The sequence below is a fragment of the Gopherus evgoodei genome, chromosome 1, assembly GCF_007399415.2.
Source record: "Gopherus evgoodei ecotype Sinaloan lineage chromosome 1, rGopEvg1_v1.p, whole genome shotgun sequence".
Taxonomy (NCBI): domain Eukaryota; kingdom Metazoa; phylum Chordata; order Testudines; family Testudinidae; genus Gopherus; species Gopherus evgoodei.
This window is the reverse complement of record NC_044322.1, coordinates 190,466,360-190,485,746: the sequence shown is the minus strand read 5'-3', so window position 1 is coordinate 190,485,746 and position 19,387 is coordinate 190,466,360. Positions and strand designations below refer to the sequence as shown.

Genomic DNA, 19,387 nt, shown 5'->3' with positions numbered 1-19,387 from the left:
TTGGCTCTCATTGCAAATGAAAAATGCCAGGTTTTCAGATTGATCGTTGTGATGCCTGAGAGCCTGTTGCTGAGCACTGGGATCTGGCAGGCATGAAAGCAGTTCAGTATTTGAGCGCTGAAGATGTAGGAAAAGCATGGTAGGATTATTGCAACTTCCTTTGTGGTAAGGCCTTTCCTTTTCTGAAGTGGGCTGTGAGCACTCTTAACTAATTTTGTTTTTCCAGAGCAGGACCCAAAAGTGCATGAGTCCCAAGTATAAAATGCAAAATCTAGCAGAACGTTTTGTTAGATGATCTGTCTTGGTGGGTTAATTAAAAAGAAACAGGCAGTGCTCCTTCAAGAGTCGCACCCACTCACCATCAGACTATGGAGGGGTCTGGGAGATTTCAGAAAATAGCCAACTGAGTCACTGTGGGTGATGTTGGCAAGGTTTCCCAGAGTCAGCATCCTGTGGAGATTGAGCATCTGCAGCATTTCTTCTCTTTCCACCTTAGAACTTGCAGGTGATTTTTCGCTCATGCCCCACCTTTGGCCGGGTCTTTGGACGAGGTATCAAAATAAAGAATAATACCAACTAGCCTCAGCCTGATATCGCCTCATTCAAGCTGTGGTCAGTGCTTTTCCTGCCTTTAGGAAAAGGTGGCATGTGATAATAGTTCAGCTCTGAAGGCTCAGGGACCCCAACACACCCTGCCAACAGAGCAAGGAATTGTGGGTCTGGTAGCCATTCTGAGCACATTTATTATTGTTGTGCCATGGGGCCTAGTCAGGGTAATGAAAAGACAGTCCTTGCCTCAGAAAGATCACTGTCTCAACTTATGACAAGACAAAATGGGTATATAAAACAGACAAATGGGAGTGGGGAAGGGGGACAAAATATTTTGCAAAAGCATCCACATTTTACTGTCAAACAGTAGCCTCTGCTTTGAGGAAGGATAAATTAGTGGGTCTACCCATTTTGGTGGGGAATAGTTTTTTCCTTCTCCACAAGGCTTGGTGTGGGAGAAGTGGGCAGTGAAGGAGGGAATTTTTGCCAGAGAGGAGACAGTGTCAGAGGGATGGATGGAAACTTGAACACCAGTGGCTGGGGAAGTCTAACTGAAGTAGGCCTCCATGCAGTTCAACTGTTCCCAAACTTCAAACGTGACTAGTGATGTTGGCTGTCTCAGATGAAAACTGTTAGACATAACCATTCCCTGAAGGGGAGGAATGGAGAGGAAACCTCACATGATAGATGCCAGTCTCCTTGGCCCAGAGCTGTAATGGTATTTAGCCTCCTAACTTTCATTGATTTCAATGGAATGAAGCGTAAGTACCTTGGTGGTTCTGGGTCCTCGTTAACTCTGCACGCTGCTCTGATACTACAGTGGTGGACATGGTATCAAAAGCTGCACAGAATAGGTAGGAGATGCTGGGTCAGCACTGCGAGTAGGTTTACGTCTCTTTGAAATGAAGAGACCGTGATAAATGGAGAGAAAGGAATACCTCAGGAACAGGGTCTGAGCACTTAGGAGAAATCCCAAGCTAAACTGTGTTTTTAAAAAAATAAAACCACCACTCTGGATGTCGAGTTGGAGATTGGTAATGGATACATGGAGTCTTAGGAGACTTAGTGCCAGCTGGGAGCTGTGACAGAGGTAAGTGGGCAGTGATGGGCTGTTGTTGACATCTGATGGCTGTTCAGTGACCCGTGAAGGGAGTTGGTGGCTTCAGTCCAATTCCCCCCACAGGCCAATTTAAGGGAGCTGGGGGGAAGCACAAACCCCCTTTCTGCTAAAAGCAGAGGGGAGCGTCCCTCCTCTCCCTGGCTTAGGCAAGCAGCTCTTCTCCAGCATCTTCAGCCCCAAAACCCACTCAAAATGGGTACCTTCCTTGTCAGCCTGCTGCAGAGAAGCCAAGAATTGAATAGGCCTGGAGCTGGATCTTTCTTCTTGCGGGTCCCTCCCAGTCAGGGCAGAAGTGTGCTAGTTGGGGCTGGCAGAGGGGAAGCTTGCCCTGCAGCTGCTGGCACTCATTTGTTCCACAGAAAAACAGTGTCCCAAGGCAGCATAGCCACCACGAAACAGATGAAAGTGCTGCTCTAGGAATGCTAGTCTGTGTGAGCCTGCCAGAGTGGAAAGACAGACAGACAGATGCCCCCCACATGCACATTGTACTTGACTGCGGGAGTCATGGATTTGTCCTGCTGTTAGGGAAACAGAGCAATCATTAGGGAGGGCTCAGTGAAATTGCCCAGGAGCTTGTGAACCTGGAGCAGCAAGATGCTGAAGGAGGGGTGAACTATAGCCCAGCAGTTGCTTGTTCCCAGCCCAGAACTCCTCTAAAGCGAGAAACCAAAGTGAGAGAAATTCTTTCCCCTTCTAAGGTTAAAGCTTAGTGACAGATTTACAGGGTGATTTGAATATTGGCAGCAGGTGCATGTAATCTGCTTGGAGATGTCCTAGGCAGTGGATTTTACCCATAGAAGATGGAATAGCCTACCTTCTGCAGTGTGTCTAGCTGTTAACTAAATGTGTATACAGTAATAATTCAGTGATAGCAAATAAATAAGTTGCTGCTTCAGAGGAAGAGGCAAGAGGATCAACCCATCCCTGGTACCCTCCATTTATATAAGATGGAGCTAAAAAAATTGGACACTGTAGCCTTCCCAGTGTCCTGATGGGGAGAGCAAAGAGGAGCTGTTCTGATTCCGTTCAGCAAGAGGAGTCTATACATGCAAGTCCCGTCTACCTGGTGTTCTTCCCTCTAGAAAGTGGCGTCTGTGTACAAAGTTCTGTACATACATGCGGTGCAAATCCCTTGCCTAAATTCATAGTTTAGGGCCAGAAGAGATCGTCAGATCCTCTAGTCTGATCTCCTGTATATCACAGACCATTAAATTTCTCCAGATTACCCCTGTATCAAGTCTTGAAACCCTTCAGCATAGACAAACCTTCCATCAATCTTTTGCTACGTAGGCATGCCTGGGGTAGAAAGCTTTTTGTGTGATGCTTTCTTGTGTAGAAAGTTGGCTACAAAGAGGCTTTGCTGAATTCCCCAGGAGACCCAGAGCAGCTTCAGTGGGATTAAAAATGTAACCATTTCCCTAGCAGATCTCATAAATTACTAGAATAGAAGCAATTTTGTTTTGTGGCACTTAGAGGCTCTGTAAAGCTTGTCGGTTCTTTGCTTTAGCTATTGGGCTGTAGAACTGGTATCTCTCCTGGCTGCTGCATAGGCAGAGCTGAGGGGGCCTTCACAGAACTGCTGGCTATCTCAGTGCCCAGTAATGGAATTGTATTTAAATGAATTGATATTGGCCCCTGACAAGCCATCAGCCTGCTTTGGCCATCTTTGCTTTGGGAGGGTCTGTGTGACTACAACTGTGCCACCCCCTTTTAAGCCTGCTACAGCAGCCGGCAAGCACCTTCAGACTGCAGCCGTGGTGAGATGCATACTGACTGCTAGAGCCCCCTCCTCACCCATGCAAGGCTGGGGTCACAAAGTTCTTAAAGGCAAGTTATGTATGTGCTGTCTTTGATAAGCGCTTTAGCTGTAAGTGTGGCGCTAATGGGTATACAGTGATGCCTGCGTCCCTTCGAAGTACTGGAGGTGGGGGATGCCCCAACATGGCAGGCACACTGCTCTGTAGAGATGTGCTTGGAGCCAGTGTCCTACTGTACCTGATACAAAATGGCACAGGCAAAGAACCCGCCTTAAGGAGCTATCATGGCTTCCAGGGATCAGCCTGCACTAACAGACCTTGTAGACTGTGTAGGTTTGGGACCTGGTTACCCAAGATCACCTTTCTTCCCATGAATACGTACTACGCTAGTCAGGATCAGCAGAGGCTGAAGTGGAGTGCCCTCCATGAAAGTGAGGAGCTGCTAGCAGGGTGCTCTCTGGGAAGCCTCTATTTTGAACCCCACCCCACAATCTGTTGAAGCCCAGACTTCTTTATCTTCCAACCATGTAGGAAAGCTTGTCTCTTCTCTCTTTTCTCAGTCAGTCTGCTGAGGAGGGGCCTCATTTGATGTGGATATATTTATGGGTGCACATTTGTCTGCTTATATTGTGATTAAGATATGAGAGAGAGCACTGGATGGGCCCCTAGAGATGCATCTTTTTAAAATGAATGAATAGGCAATGCAAACTGACCTTGTAAACTCAATTGTGGTAAGAAGGGGGTTTAGAAGTTCTGTAGCTTACAGGGCCTGACAAATATCCAAAGGAGGCTATGCCATTCGTGTGTGTGTGTGTGTGGGGGGGACTAAATGTCAGACTAAGTTTATGTTTCTGGAGTCTGTCTGCTAGTTTTCAGCACATAAAGCAAATCTGAAATGTTTAGGACAAGCTCCTTTTGAGCTATGAGAGGTTAAAACACTTGTAAAAATTTGGTCAAAAATCTCAGAACTCAAATGGCTGCTTTTAATTTATACGCTTTCCCTTCCTCCCTCTTCCTCTCCTCACTGAAAAAAACAACAAACAACTAAGCCTGGGCAGGTTAAGAAATGTGTGTGGCTGGTTGCAAGAGTTGTGCAGATGGGAGCAAAAATATTCAGACATAAGAGGAAAATTTTCAAACACCTCTCCCCCAATCTATATAGCACCTTTTGCCATTGCACATCCTGGGGACTTAAAAGATGTCATAGTCTTTTAGAGCTTGGTCCTGCAGGGCAGGGCTCAGGAGAGACTTTCCAATAACAGACGGTGCATTGGCTTGGAGCTCGACGCTGACCCTGCCGTAACATGCCAGTGTGCACATGCACAGTGAAGGGGAACACTCGGTAGGAATTTCTGTCTGTTTAAGCTTCCAAAGGGCTGTTGTAAAGCACCATTAAAAGGATGACCAATCTGAGAATGGACTGAAATACAAAGGAAAGCTCCTGTGGAGAGCAGGGCAGGAATCTGTATAGTTTTTTGGCCCTTTTAGGCACCCCAGATGGCAAACTCTTGATGGCACTGGCAGGGCCACAGGCTGTTCATCTGTAGGTTCCCCACCTAAGGTAAGAATAACTCCTCCAGGGGGTGTATCTACTATGCTGCCGTTGCCAGGTGCTCACTTTGCTTTCTCTCTCTTTCAGTTCAGCAACACCCCTGAAACCCCGGCTCTTCAGGGCCAGAATGATGTGTATAATGTAAGTGACTGCTGCTCTTATGTCAACATGTTTTTAATCCGCTCATCCAGACATGCTCTGTCCTCTCCTCCTGCTGTCCTGTGAACAGGGTGGCATTCTTCTGGCCAGAAGGCTCTCAGGATGGGCTGGATGAGGCAGACTAATGAGGAACAATCACAAGTGGGCAGTGCAGTAGCTACAAGGGGAAGTGACTTCCCACCGGGGCTGGCTCCTAACAGCTCACCTTAGGGGGGAAACTTCCTTCTCACTCACCTGTTACCAACAGAACACTAAGACTCTGGTTTAAGGCTTGACTCTATATCGTGCAGGAGGTGCACTTGGCACATCCATTCACCAGAAGGGTGGGAGCAGTTAATTCTAGTATTGAGCTAGTGTGCTCCAGTTGGCAGATGCAGCCTGTCCAGTGCATGCACGGGGGCTGGGGTGTGGATCACAGAGTGCTGTCTGTGAGTCCATGAAACACACATGTGCCCATCTGCATATGCTTTCCTCTACAGAGGGCCTGACCCTGCAGTACTACCTCACACTGCGTACTATGTACTTATTTGAGTAGCCTCATTTCAGTTGCCTGCATCTCTTCACTGCTCCGTGTGATAGGGTTTAGAATATGGATTGCTGGAATGCAACACTTTAAGGGTTGAAGGTGAACGCTTCCCAGATTATTTATTAACTATTGCTTGAATGTTGCATAATGGGTCGCTGGAAAGGGAGTTGATTATAGATGGTCTATAAGGTACCAAGTCTAACCTCTATGCTTATAAAGAGTATTCTAGTAATGGACCAGAGCACTACACTTGTAATAGTGATAGTACAGTATGTGGAGCTATTGTACAATATTATGTATTTTCACAAATAAGTGTCTGGGTTTTTTTTTTCAGTAACTCCACGACGTCTCAACGTGTTGTTGATCTCCTGACAGGAGTTTATTTTAGGTTTACTAGAATTTTATTATATTACCTTTTAGAAATGAAGGAAGATGGTTTAAGGTTTATAAACTAATATCTTTACACTAATTTTTATCTGCTCTCAGGTAAAGAGGCTGGCTAATGCTGAGGGATCAATTTAGTTATATAGCTTTTCTTCTACACACTTACACTGTGTCAGATTCTCTCTTTGCTGATAGGAACAATATGGCACAGCACAGTGGCATGACTTTCTTCCATTCAACCATGACAAGGCACTAGTACAGTAAACTCTTGCGAAGGGGAAGAGAGAGAGAGAGAGGGGTCACCCTACCCTGGCTTAACCAGAATTCAGCATTAGACCTAGAACAGGAACATGCTTGTAGTGATGTTTTACCTGCCTCTCAGGCTTGGTGAGACCAGAGTAAATGGAAGAGCCTGCTGGTCAGAGACTGATCCTGTCTTGAGCTGCAGGAAATGGATGAATTTGTGTAAACTGAGATTCACTGACCTACTGGGGTCCAGATCTAACTTCAAACACCCTCAGAGGTAACATTTGGAGGTTGGATTTTTGACCGTGACAGCTGGCTGGGTCTGAATTTGGATTCAGCATTAGAATCCAAATGGTGGAAATCTCATTCCAACATGTTTGCTTGCCCTTCCTCGGCCCCTGTTCCCCCACATCCTGTGTGTCTGCAGGGCCCCTACTCACTGCTCTTGTGTTTCTAAATGAGGCATCCACAAACCCCTTCCCATACCTGGCTTCCAGGTATTTGGTGCTTTGTAAGAGCTAGGAATTGACTTAACCCTCTTCTCCCTACTGAGGGCAGCCAGGAGCAGCAGCAACAGCAATGTCTGCTCCCTGCTGCGGGTGTGCCGCACAGGAATTGCACACTCAAAAACATTTGTATAGTCCCTGAGGTGGCTCCATTCTAAAGAACCCAGGAAAGGTGGAGGCCTGTGGCTCTTCCTCCCAGAAGGCAGCAAGGGTGAGTAGGGGAGGATAGGGCAGGGGGATCTGGACAAGATCAGAGCTAGATCCCAGAAGTAACAACTATCATTTCCAGGTTTTAGATTTGAATGGAAGATGAGGTGGGATCAGACATGCAGAATCTGAGCACCACTGGGGGGATTCTTGTTCTTCAAGTAACAGGGCTCACTTTATCTCCTGTGGCTCATGACTAGACCAATAGAGACATGGTGACTCATATGACTTGCTGTGTATCCTAGAACATGGGAAGTACCAGACTGGCTCAGACCTGTCTTTTATAGGGGCCAGTATCAGATGCTGAAGTGAACAATGCAGACAACTCCACAGTAGGCAGATGTGAGAATCTGCTCTTCCTGAAGTGTTTGCCTAGTCCCAGATAGCTAGAGATTAGTTAAAATTCGAAGCATGGAAGTGTTAGATCTATTCCAATAATCTTTTTAGCATTAACTGTTAATCTCTGGATAGTCTTATCCATATAAATGTACAGTCTCTTTGAATTTTGCCCAGTTCTTGACCTCAGCCAGATGGCCACGGGATCATCTGATCATTGAATGGGTGAAAAAGTATTTCTTTTGTATGTTTTGAATTTGCCATCTTTTCAAGTCTCATTCTTGTGATATGAGAGAGGGAGAATAGAAGCACCTGATCTATCCTCTTTCTATATCATGCCTTAATTTGGGTACTTCTGTCATGGCCATTTCATATTTGTCTACTTTGTAAAGTAAACCATCCCAATTAAGAGTTAGCTCAGGCACAGGATTTACTGAATGCAAATATGACTTTTTAAAGGGGAAAAAAATAAATTATGTAATGTTGTGGCTGATGTAGATATGGCATCAGTGTATCTTCTGTTAAACAGAATCAAATCTGCTCCATGTATCAGTGTACATCCCCAGCTACTAGAGGCAGACAGTCTAAAAGCCATAATCCTATTTCAAATAATTGTGATTTGCCTTTAGCTCTAGCGGCAGGGTCCTGGGGCAGGAAGATCTGAATTCTAGTGGATAGACTAGCAAGCAGGGTGGCTGGTGCATACAGCCCTACATCATTCGTGTTGATTATTTTTTCCTTTAAAACTACTTCTTGGCTTATTTATCAGTTATAACTTGTGCAGTAAATTGGATGTTGAACTGGAATTTCCTTCCAGTGTTAACTAAGCCAAGATCGAAGTTGCTTATTAGCACAATCTCTGACTACTTTTCCTTGTTTTCATTGCAGAAATTGTCTCGTACAACCAGAGATGAATATGATGTTCTGGGAACTAAAAAGAGAGGCTCTGACCTTGAAATGGGAGGGAGAAATCAGGTAACTTCCTCTCACCTGCGCTCGTTTAACTTTCCTTTTGTGCTCAACCTCTCTCAAAGATGTGCATGTGCCCATTCACACGATGTCCTGGGTAGTGTGTACAGGGCACCATTATCCTGCTAGCCACGCACATCTGATATGCCATCTCCGCTGCCCCACACGACTTGTCCACAACCAGAGTAGATGCCTTAATGCTAAAGCAGTTACTGGAGAGTCAAGTGATAGGTTAACCTTTAAGCAGGCTTTTGCAGCTGGCACGCTGCCATTGTGTGGCTAGAATCGAGGACTGCTGGCTAGTGGCAGTGCATCTTATTTAAAGGGCAACATAAACTGACTTGGTTGTGGAAATCCTGCACCAGCTCAACTGCTTGAGACAAGGGTCCTTCATGCCCTTAGCCACAGTGGGCTTAAGGCTAGACATCTTTCACTTAGCTATGCCAGGAACAGGTTTCAGAGAGTTATGTTGATGAGGGGTGCATGCATTCTTTGTTTTTTAAACCAGCAGAGCTGGGCCAGCACAAACTGCACTCTAGGTTGGTTGGTTCAGGGAACTGACCTAAGCTACGTGCACTTTTAGCAGCATACCTGTGCCCATTCTAGGAGGGCATTGCTAGTATATCTCCACTGCTGCTTTTTTTTTTTAATCATCTCCCTAACAGCTGTGCCGCAACTGTCTTTAGCCTAACACCCCCCTTGCAGGGGACTGTCAAAACACCCTGCTAACTGCTTGTGTTGCAACCTGTAGTTAACACTCATCATGTCTTTCACAAGGCAAGGGATAACCATGGATAGAGACAGAAGAGTCCTCACAAAGCTGGAGTCTTTGATGTGCAGACAGTAAAATCTTCTCCTCTGCGCCTTTCTTAGGAGCTCACAACAGCCCAGAATAGGAAATCACACTCCGTCTCAAACCCAACGGATGTGGGGGCAGGGCATACAGAGGCTGAGTGTCTCACTGAAGATCTGTGTGACACTTTAGCAAGTGCCAGTGAAGTAACAAGTCATAATAACTGCACTGGCTGAGACCTCACTGCTATTGGAGAGGAAGAGGGAGGGGACGCCTTCCCCTTGCTCAGTGTTTCAGGGTTTTCCTGCCGTAGGACAGCTATGCAGACCAAGGGAGGAAGGATTAGGTTTCAGTAAGCATAAAAAAAACTCCTCCTTCCAAGCAGCAGTAGCTCTTCTACCCACATCTGTCCAGGTACCAGACTGGAGAACAGTATGCAGAAAAAGATGGCAGTATATGCATCCACTCTGTACACTGGATACATAGAAACATGTCAGTACATAGCCATAGCTGTGAAAACGGGCATGGTTAATACATAGCCATATGCACAGAGGTAAAGGATGCTGACACTACTTTGATTACTCAGCTCTTCCCCTTTGTTTTTCAGCAGAGAAGAAAGAAGTCATCTCAGGACACAGTTTATACTGTGAGTAAATTAAGGTGCTGCAGGGGGCTAAAGGCAGTGTTTGATACACACTCTCCCTCTCCAATGTCTCTGTGCTGATGATGTGGGTCAGGTTTTGGATATGTTCCCCATGCTGTCACCTTTCCCCAAAATGAGCTGGACTGACCTGCTTCACAGGGGGAGGATGGGGACTGCACAGAGATAAACAGCCTATCCCCTTGCACTTACTGCCCCAGTCTATGGAATTTTTTTGCTTCCAGCTGTCCTCCTGCCTTATCTCTCTGAAGCAGCATTGGCAGAACTTCCCTTGTAATTAACTGCATCCCCAGTAGCATCTTACTGGGGATACTGGTTCATTAACACAACCACAGTGAAGGGGAACAACATCCAACCCTAGGGGGTAGTAGAGAACAGTAATGACCTGGAGAGTTAGCACTGGAGTCCTGCTCAACTTCTCCCTGGGTTTTCATCCTGTGTTGGGAATTTTCAGCTGCACTTGGGAGTCAATCAGTTGCCCTTACAGACTTTCAGCACCATCTGAGTTAGCAAATCCCTTCCCATAGCACTTCCAGGAGGATCTCCTCTTTTTCTGACCTTGCAGAGTTGCTTTTTCTCCCTCCTTCTATAGCCTGAGTACCACCCTCTGCCTGGCCCTCAGTTCAGTTTCTCTCTCCAAATGGGGTGCCCTGAACCTTGGTGAAGTACTGGTAAAATAAATAGTCCATTCGATTTCATCCATGCTGCATATTCATTGGCTTGCCCCATGCAATATGCTATGCAAAGACCAACTGGTCTGAGGTATAGAGGAAAACCCTGCACATAGTACTAATAGCTCTTGAGATGCTTCATGACCACAGTCCAAGAAAAGTCATCTGGTAGCGTATGAGAATGAAACAGGTGGCTGAAGGCTAGCCAGGCTCATCCAGGATCTGTATCAGGACGCTGTTACCACGGTTAGAAGGCCACGTGGAGAAACTAAACAGTTTCTAGTAAGAGCTGGAGTACGCCACGGCTTGGCAAAAAGTCCCTTTTTTATTTACATAGGTACTTAATACACTTTCAGAAAACAGCCAGAGCGTGGCACCCTGCCGCATGCCTTTTGCAGCTGATGATGTCCTTGTTGGGGAGAGCAAAGAGGAAATGAAAGAAGATTTCAGAGAGATGGAGGGGCATACTTGAAAGAAATGGCATGAAAATCAGCTGCAATAAAACAGAGTATAGGGGCTGTAGATTTGATACCTTGCAGGAAAGTGCCAAGACTAAGTCTGGAGGGCAGCCATTACTAACAGACACAGAAGTTCAAGGGCCTAGGTTTGATAGTAGAGGATAAAGGTGAGCTCAGCAATGAACTTAAGCAGAACAGGAAAGGCATGGATTAAATGGAGAGAAGTGAGCTGACTGCTCTGCAATAGGCGAATGCCTAGCAAATTGAAAACAAAATATCTTGCAAGACAGTAACGAGGCCTGCACGTTTTTATGGCTCCAAATTCTGGGCACTGAGGAAGAGAGAGAAGCAGATCTTGAATACAGTGGAAATGAATGCATTAAACTGGATGCTTGCAGTTAGAAGGATGGAGGAGAAGACGATGATTGGAAAAACATATAAGAAACAGGATTAAACCCTCCATTTTTAAGTTTAAGAGAAGGAGTTGGAAGACTCAGAGCCAGATGTCATACAAAAGGATTTGATTAGCTATTGAATTTCCAAGAATCTGCTTTAAGACAGACTGGAATGGAGAAGGTCTCAAAGAACCAACCTCATCTAGAAGGAACTAAGGCTAGGAGTTGTCTGTGGGGGCAGAGATTAGAAGTGAAAACGAGGGAAAGGAGCAGCTCTGCAGTGTGACTAAGGATACACTGCGCTACAGCCAAAATGCTTCTGAAATAAATGTAGTCCAACTTTACTAATTCTGGGTCACTGAGAACAAAAATGATGCTTAAAATTGATTGGCTCTAGCTTTCAAGATATGCTATTGGGTCAGTATATACGACCCTTGACTTGGGAATGGGAGAGGATAAGTGAGTTATAAAGGGAAGGGATCTCAATTTAAACCAGAAATGACTAAAATACATCTTTGACTGGATCTATGACTAAATCTATGACTGGGTTTGGACAGTACTTGCTTTTTAGGCAAAACAATGAATGATGCAATCTGAAGCTGGTATTGCATCATACATGATATGAATTGCATCATGTTATTCCTAGAAGTCATGGATGATGCAATCATAAGGAAGCTTAGATCACTCTGCTGAACAAATTGCCTTATATCAGCTCTAGAAATCATACAGTGTCATGCTCTCTTATTTGTCAGTGTTTGATTTTGCAAAGGGACACATTTCTGTTTAGCCAAAGTGAACAGAGATGCCTCGTACTTGTGTGAACAGTGCAGACAACTTCTGCTATGTTTGTGGTGAAGTGACTTTTGCATCACAAAAGCGCAGTATAACCACTATGGTTAAGAAAGCCTATCACCTTCCTTTTGGCTGCAAACTTGGAGATCAGGACAAGAGGTGGGCCCCACACATATGCTACAACACTTGTGCAACAAATCTTGACCAGTGGTTGAACAGGAAAAGGAAATCTATGCCTTTTGCAGTGCCAATGATTTGGAGAGAGCCAACAGATCATAGCAGCAATTGTTACTTCTGCATGGTGCCTCCAGTTGGGAAAGGTGTGTCAAAGAAGAAAAAGTGGACTGTGCAATAGCCAAACATTCCATCAGCTATACGCCCAGTACCCCACGGAGAAGGACTGCTGGTTCCTGATGCACCAGAATCATTCTCACTTGAGTCAGATGAGGAAGAGGATGAAACTTCTGGTCCTGAACCATCAATGTCACAGGACCCACATTTTCTCCCCTCCTCCTCCTCTGAACCACACCTCATAACACAAGGTGAACTGAATGACCTTGTCAGGGATTTGGAACTACCCAAGAGTAAGGCAGAGCTGTTGGGCTCCAGACTACAGCAGTGGAATCTCCTGGCAGGCTATCAGGGCAAATGGAGCCCATCAATGCTTGCAGACTATTGCTGGACAGTGACAAGAGATGCTCCATTTAATGAATACAAGAGACAAGCCTAGAAGCGCCGAGTAGACACTGAATAGGACTAAACTATGTACATAATAGTTTTTTGCCTTTTGTTTCATAATAAATTGTATTTATATAACCCTTTTGCTGATTTTTAAAGTGTTACATAAACAGGACAGGTGAAATATCATGTAAAGCAGCCATAAATTGTAAACCTAGGTCTTTTCGTGTGTTTATGATTAAAACTCTACTATCTACACAATATACATAGACATAATGTAAAAACTTAAATATCTTAGAAACAGTAGCCAATCAGTTGTTTTAGTTGTCATATTTGAATTCAGCACATCAAAATACATAATAAATAGCACATTTTATCTCTGAAGCAGACAACTTCTCAAAAATTGTAGACCAGTGATATCAATGGGGCTAGCATGGCTTCTTACATTGCTAACGCTATTCTCTAAATTTGGTTGCCAGTCTTTGCAGAAGGACAAGATGGGCGAGGCATACAGCGAAATTGGGAAGAAGGGAGAGGTGAGTGGTACCTTTCTTTTCAACAAGGGCAAGTATAATGATGCTAAGGATTTTCCATCCCATATAAGAGGTTCCCACTACAACACACATCCTCATGAGTATCATACACAAGGTGAATTCCCAATTTAAACAAACCACCAGCCCAGTAAAGCAAGAATTGACTTCTTTCCCGTAGCAGCTGCAGTCTACTAGTGCTTTCCAAACAGCTAATACATTAATATGGACGTGCTTTGAGAGCTACTGATGAAAAGCACTCTACAAAACACAGTATCAGAGGGGTAGCCTTGTTAGTCTGGATCTGTAAAAGCAGCAAAGAATCCTGTGGCACCTTATAGACTAACAGACGTTTTGGAGCATGAGCTTTCGTGGGTGAATACCCACTTCGTCAGATGCATGTAGTGGAAATTTCCAGGGGCAGGTATATATATGCAGGCAAGCTAGAGATAATGAGGTTAGTTTGATCAGGGAGGATGAGGCCTTGTTCTAGCAGTTGAGGTGTGAAAACCAAGGGAGGAGAAACTGGTTTTGTAGTTGGCAAGCCATTCACAGTCTTCGTTTAATTCTGAGCTGATGGTGTCAAATTTGCAGATGAACTGAAGCTCAGCAGTTTCTCTCTGAAGAAGTCTGGTCCTGTAGTTTTTTTGCTGCAGGATGGCCACTTTAAGGTCTGCTATAGTGTGGCCAGGGAGGTTGAAGTGTTCTCCTACAGGTTTTTGTATATTGCCATTCCTAATATCTGATTTGTGTCCGTTTATCCTTTTCCGTAGCGACTGTCCAGTTTGGCCGATGTACATAGCAGAGGGGCATTGCTGGCATATGATGGCGTATATTACATTGGTGGACGTGCAGGTGAATGAACCGGTGATGGTGTGGCTGATCTGGTTAGGTCACATTAACACCACCCTATACCGAAAACCTACCGACCGCTATGCCTACCTTCATGCCTCCAGCTTCCATCCCGGGCACATCACACGATCCATTGGCTACAGCCAAGCACTGAGGTACAATCGCATCTACTCTAACCCCTCAGACAGAGACCAACACCTACAAAATCTCCACCAAGCATTCTCAAAACTACAATACCCGCACGAGGAAATAAGGAAACAGATCAGCAGAGCCAGACGTGTACCCAGAAGCCTCCTACTGCAAGACAAACCCAAGAAAGAAACCAACAGGACTCCATTGGCCATCACATACAGTCCCCAGTCCCTCCAACGCATCATCAGGGATCTATAACCCATCCTGGACAATGATCCCACACTTTCACAGGCCTTGGGTGGCAGGCCAGTCCTCGCCCACCGGCAATCTGCCAACCTGAAAAATTCTCACCAGTAACTGCACAGCGCACCATAGTAACTCTAGCTCAAGAACCAATCCATGCAACAAACCTCGATGCCAACTCTGCCCACATATCTACACCAGTGACACCATCACAGGACCTAACCAGATCAGCCATACCATCACCGGTTCATTCACCTGCACGTCCACCAATGTAATATACGCCATCATATGCCAGCAATGCCCCTCTGCTATGTACATCGGCCAAACTGGACAGTCGCTACGGAAAAGGATAAATGGACACAAATCAGATATTAGGAATGGCAATATACAAAAACCTGTAGGAGAACACTTCAACCTCCCTGGCCACACTATAGCAGACCTTAAAGTGGCCATCCTGCAGCAAAAAAACTACAGGACCAGACTTCTTCAGAGAGAAACTGCTGAGCTTCAGTTCATCAGCAAATTTGACACCATCAGCTCAGAATTAAACGAAGACTGTGAATGGCTTGCCAACTACAAAACCAGTTTCTCCTCCCTTGGTTTTCACACCTCAACTGCTAGAACAGGGCCTCATCCTCCCTGATTGAACTAACCTCATTATCTCTAGCTTGCCTGCATATATATACCTGCCCCTGGAAATTTCTACCACATGCATCTGACAAAGTGGGTATTCACCCACGAAAGCTCATGCTCCAAAACATCTGTTAGCCTATAAGGTGCCACAGGATTCTTTGCTGCTTTTATAAAAAACAGGTATATTAATGTCACTTTTACTTTTCTGTTCATGACTTGAGTGCAACCTTAGAGGTTAGACAGAAGGTAGCATCCCATGGATACTAGAAACAAACAGTTACACCGCTGCCCTTATGCAGGGCATTCAGTTCTGTGCCTGCAGAATAACTTCAGAGGAAAAAAAAAAAAAGTAAATGTGCTGATTTTTAAAAACCATTATACTAATTTTCTTCCTTCCCAGCTTAATTTAAGTTTCAGTGGAAAGTTTGAAGAAAATCAGTTCTGTAGTTTCAAAGTTCTGAATGTTTAATATCAAGTGAATTTTGGAATATATTGGAAAAAATCTGTTGTGCATGCTTGGTGCACAGTTTACAAGTGCTCCAGTTTCCCCTCTCAAAAGAAATAAAGAAGCTCATGGTTCTGGGTAAGGATCATACCTTTGCTGAGTTTCATCTCTCAAGCATTTTTATGGTAGTTCTTGCTAAAATTGTGTAGGTAACTTGTTTTCAAAAACATAAATACCCCTTTCCCATACCTGTCACTCAAACAGGTACGGGCCTGGGCTCAAAGTTCCAAACAAAAATTCACCCCCAGAAAAAGACAAATCGGAGAATTTCATCCTCACTAAGAGTATTTTGTTTCAGAAAGCTGTGAAAACAAGGGCATTTAGTGTAAACTTTAACTTTAGTGGGCACTACAGCTGGTAATATCCACCTAACCCCTCAGATGGGGGTGTGCATGCACCTTGTCACTCACCCTTTGGTACATACATTGTAGTGCCCATGGACTGCTGCAGCCACCCTTTGAAATGTCACACTTGGAAACCTGCATCTTGTATGATACTGTGGTCAGCTGGTTAATCTGACAAAACACCATTCCAAGGGAAATGTTTCATTGACTGGCATCCAGGTCATAAGGCAGGTTTTTCTTTTGAAAGCCGAGAGAGACAGACAGCGGTGGGGCTATTTACATGCATGTCATTTTACTGAAGGCTGTTTGTTGTTGTTTCCTAAAAGGCCCATGAGTGCTTCCTTTGCATCATAAGCTGTTCACAAGATTAACGCTGGGTGAATAGCTGAAGGTTAGGAAACTTGCTGCATTGTCCTCCGTATTTAATAGAGTGCAGAGTCACTTGGCCCCCACATGGCATGCAGCAGTCACCACCTGAGAAATGAGGGCTATTTCTTAATTGTATCTAGCCTATAAAATAAGAGGCACTTTTGTGAACACTATATATTGAAATACAGTAAATCACAGCACCTCCACTACATAAAGCAGTAGTGGCTATTAATCCATGGCTTCTCTTTTACTTCCCAAAGCACCAGAGGCGGCGAGGCAAAGGGAATGATGCTGTCTACCAGGTAGGGAGTGCATACATAGCAATGTTCTCATCAAATGCAGTGATTTGATTGCAGCTCCTAACTGTGTGTCTAACCTTTGCTAATGGATGATGCTATGGAGCTTCAGAGTGTCCATCTGACCCGAGGTGACGTGCTGCTGCTACTTTAAAGTTAAGACCGTCCCTCTGTAACCCTTTGTTAAAAGTAGCCCAGATCATCTTAAATGTCCCTGCTATTTGGATTCTCTAGCAGGAGAGGGAACTGCTCTACATTGGTTCCAAAACTCTGGCAGCTGGACTTTCTAGAAGAATCATTTGCTCCCTCTGCTCTATAGCCCCTGCTCCAGATAGGTCAGCTGTACCATGGAAAGGATGTGGCTGGTTGTTCTTGAAGTAGCCTGAATTACCTGTTATGTAATATGACCAACTGTTGGTTAAGGGCTGCCTAGCATCTGCAGCGACTCAAAGGTCAAATCAAAAGCTTAGTTCTCCTGGTTGAGGGCAGGTCGTGACCACCAGCTCCAGCCAACAAGCAGGTTTTATCATCTTACAGAATTGAATAGGCACATTCATTAGGGGATTTTCTTTTGCACATGTAACATTGACCACTAGCGGAGAGGGTAGAGTAGCAGCAGGGAGTCAAACCAGCACTGCAGCACCAGAACAAACTGGTATTTTTACCTGATCTGGAACTGAAAGAAAAAAAGTTGAGTGAGGGGTTTAAAATAAAGGTTTGGCATTTTTAAGCTCAATATTTTAAGCTATTGTGAGCTTATTTGAGACAATAAACAGGCCTGGCTTGAGGCTTGTTTATACTAAAAAGGCTGTAGCACTTCAGTGAAGACGCTACCTATGCTGACAGGAGAGCTTCTCCGGTTGGCACAGGTCCTCCATCTCCCCAAGAGGCAGTAGCTATGTCGAGGGGAGAAGCCCTCCTGGCACCATGAGTTAGGTCAGTATAACTGTGCTGCAGTGATGCACTTAAACCAACCTAGGTTACTAGTGTAGACCAAACCCTAGTATAAGAAGAATAGGACGAGGCAAGTCCACAAGCGTGGGGAGGGAGAGGGGCAGCTTGGAAGCTGCCTGTACACCAAATGAGGCAGCAGGGGCCCCCGAGATATATGAAGCATTGCTGGATATTTGTATGTGCCAATACAAAGCCATGGCAGTGAGTCCCAGAGCCCAGGTCAGCTGGCTCAGGCTAAAGCCCAGACTTTTTGAGACTGGCTTCAGAACCAAAACATCTACACTGCTACTTTTAGCCCCACCACCTGACCCCTGTGAGCTCATTGGGCTGGGCTCTGAGACCCTGTACCATGGGTCTCTTATTGCTGTGTAGATGTACCCTCTGAGGTTCCCCTGCAGGGAGAGAAGAGGTGGAATGCTCCCTGGTATCAGGAGTTGGTAACTTTTCAAGCCCCAAGGAAAGAGGTAATATCTCTCCATCATCTGGGGCAATGCATTCCTTCAGATGCTCCCCCTGAGGTAGGGCCCATGTCCTAAACTCACTTATCCTTTCACTGCAGAGGTCCTATATAGGAAAGAACAAATGGTCAAAGATGTGATCTGAGGGAACTAAAACAAAGTGTTCATAAAAAAGTTTAACAGAAAACACTCTGAAAACTCATGTTAAAGTTGAAAAATAAAACTTAATTGAAGCTTTTTTTTATTTTGACCATTTAACTCTTACTTTCACCAAGACTGAAATTTGATGTGAATCAGTTTTAACAGTAACCAAACTTTTTGTTTTTGGTGGCTTGACAGAACAGAACTGAACCAAAATGTAGGCTTGACCCCACCCCCGGATTCTATCCCAGATGCCCTACTTCAGTACTGAAGTTTATTTGGGCTCTTGGAGGAGCTTGGCAGATGTATTTAAGGCACTGAAGCTCAGATGATCTTATATTCCCTAGGAAAAGTTCCTCATGGAGAGTCAAGGTGGGGGAACAAGGGGGAAAGAGAGAGCTTTTTTTCCTTCTCTCTTACACTTAACTTCCGGTGGGCAACTTTGTCATGGTGGTCATACTTGAAGCTGAGGACTGAGTGGGATCTCCCCGAGAAGCTTTCTCCACAAAGGCCTCAGTTGCAGGCTAGATCGCTACAGATTCCCCAGTAGTAGAACAAAACAGAACATTTTTGCTAAATGGAATGGATATTAATTCATGCTACAGTTGGGTCGTTGGGTTACTAGCTTGGGATATGGGACACCCAGGTTAAAGTCTCTACTCGGCCTGATTTGCAATGAACTGGGGTAAGAAAAAACCCTCTGATCTCAATCAGGCAGAACAAAGACTTGAACCTGGGTCTTCCACATGCCAGGTAAACATAACTTACCCAGACCCATACCTACCTGAAAAGTTGCTATGAATCTGAATTGTCATTGGCAGGTCAGCTCTAACCAATGATTTTATTCAAGGCCGGTTTCAACTAGCCCTTGTGAGACTATAGACTCACAGAAAGGTAGGACTGGATGGAGGATCAGATAAACCTAAGAATGATCAGTATCAGCCAATAAGCTAGGAAACCTACCTTTTTAAAGTGGCACAGAGCATCTTGCTTTTAGCCAATATCCACAGCCTGCGGGAGTCTCCAGCAGCTTGTTGCTCAGTTAGCTGTAGATGGAGCCTTTGGGCCTCAAGTACCCCAGAATCTTGTGTGCTGGTTGTTCATCACTTTAGTATACTGTTGCAATTAGTGCAAAGGATGCTGGGACAAAAAGTAAATAAATTGAGTGATG

The 19,387-nt window shown here is 44.9% G+C and overlaps 1 protein-coding gene across 5 annotated transcripts in view; it reads left to right on the top strand.

Annotated features, from left to right (window-relative positions):
* The window catches only part of CD247 (CD247 molecule), a 114,468-nt gene that overhangs the window by 91,366 nt on the left and 3,715 nt on the right, over positions 1-19,387 (top strand). For 4 of the 5 annotated variants that reach the window (XM_030581116.1, XM_030581109.1, XM_030581095.1 and 1 more), the window contains exons 3-7: positions 5,066-5,119; positions 8,231-8,317; positions 9,712-9,750; positions 13,239-13,295; positions 16,628-16,669. In XM_030581116.1, coding sequence (XP_030436976.1) covers positions 5,066-5,119; positions 8,231-8,317; positions 9,712-9,750; positions 13,239-13,295; positions 16,628-16,669 — 279 coding nt within the window. The remainder of the gene's footprint in view (positions 1-5,065; positions 5,120-8,230; positions 8,318-9,711; positions 9,751-13,238; positions 13,296-16,627; positions 16,670-19,387) is intronic. The other variant, XM_030581101.1, reaches the window with a different exon arrangement.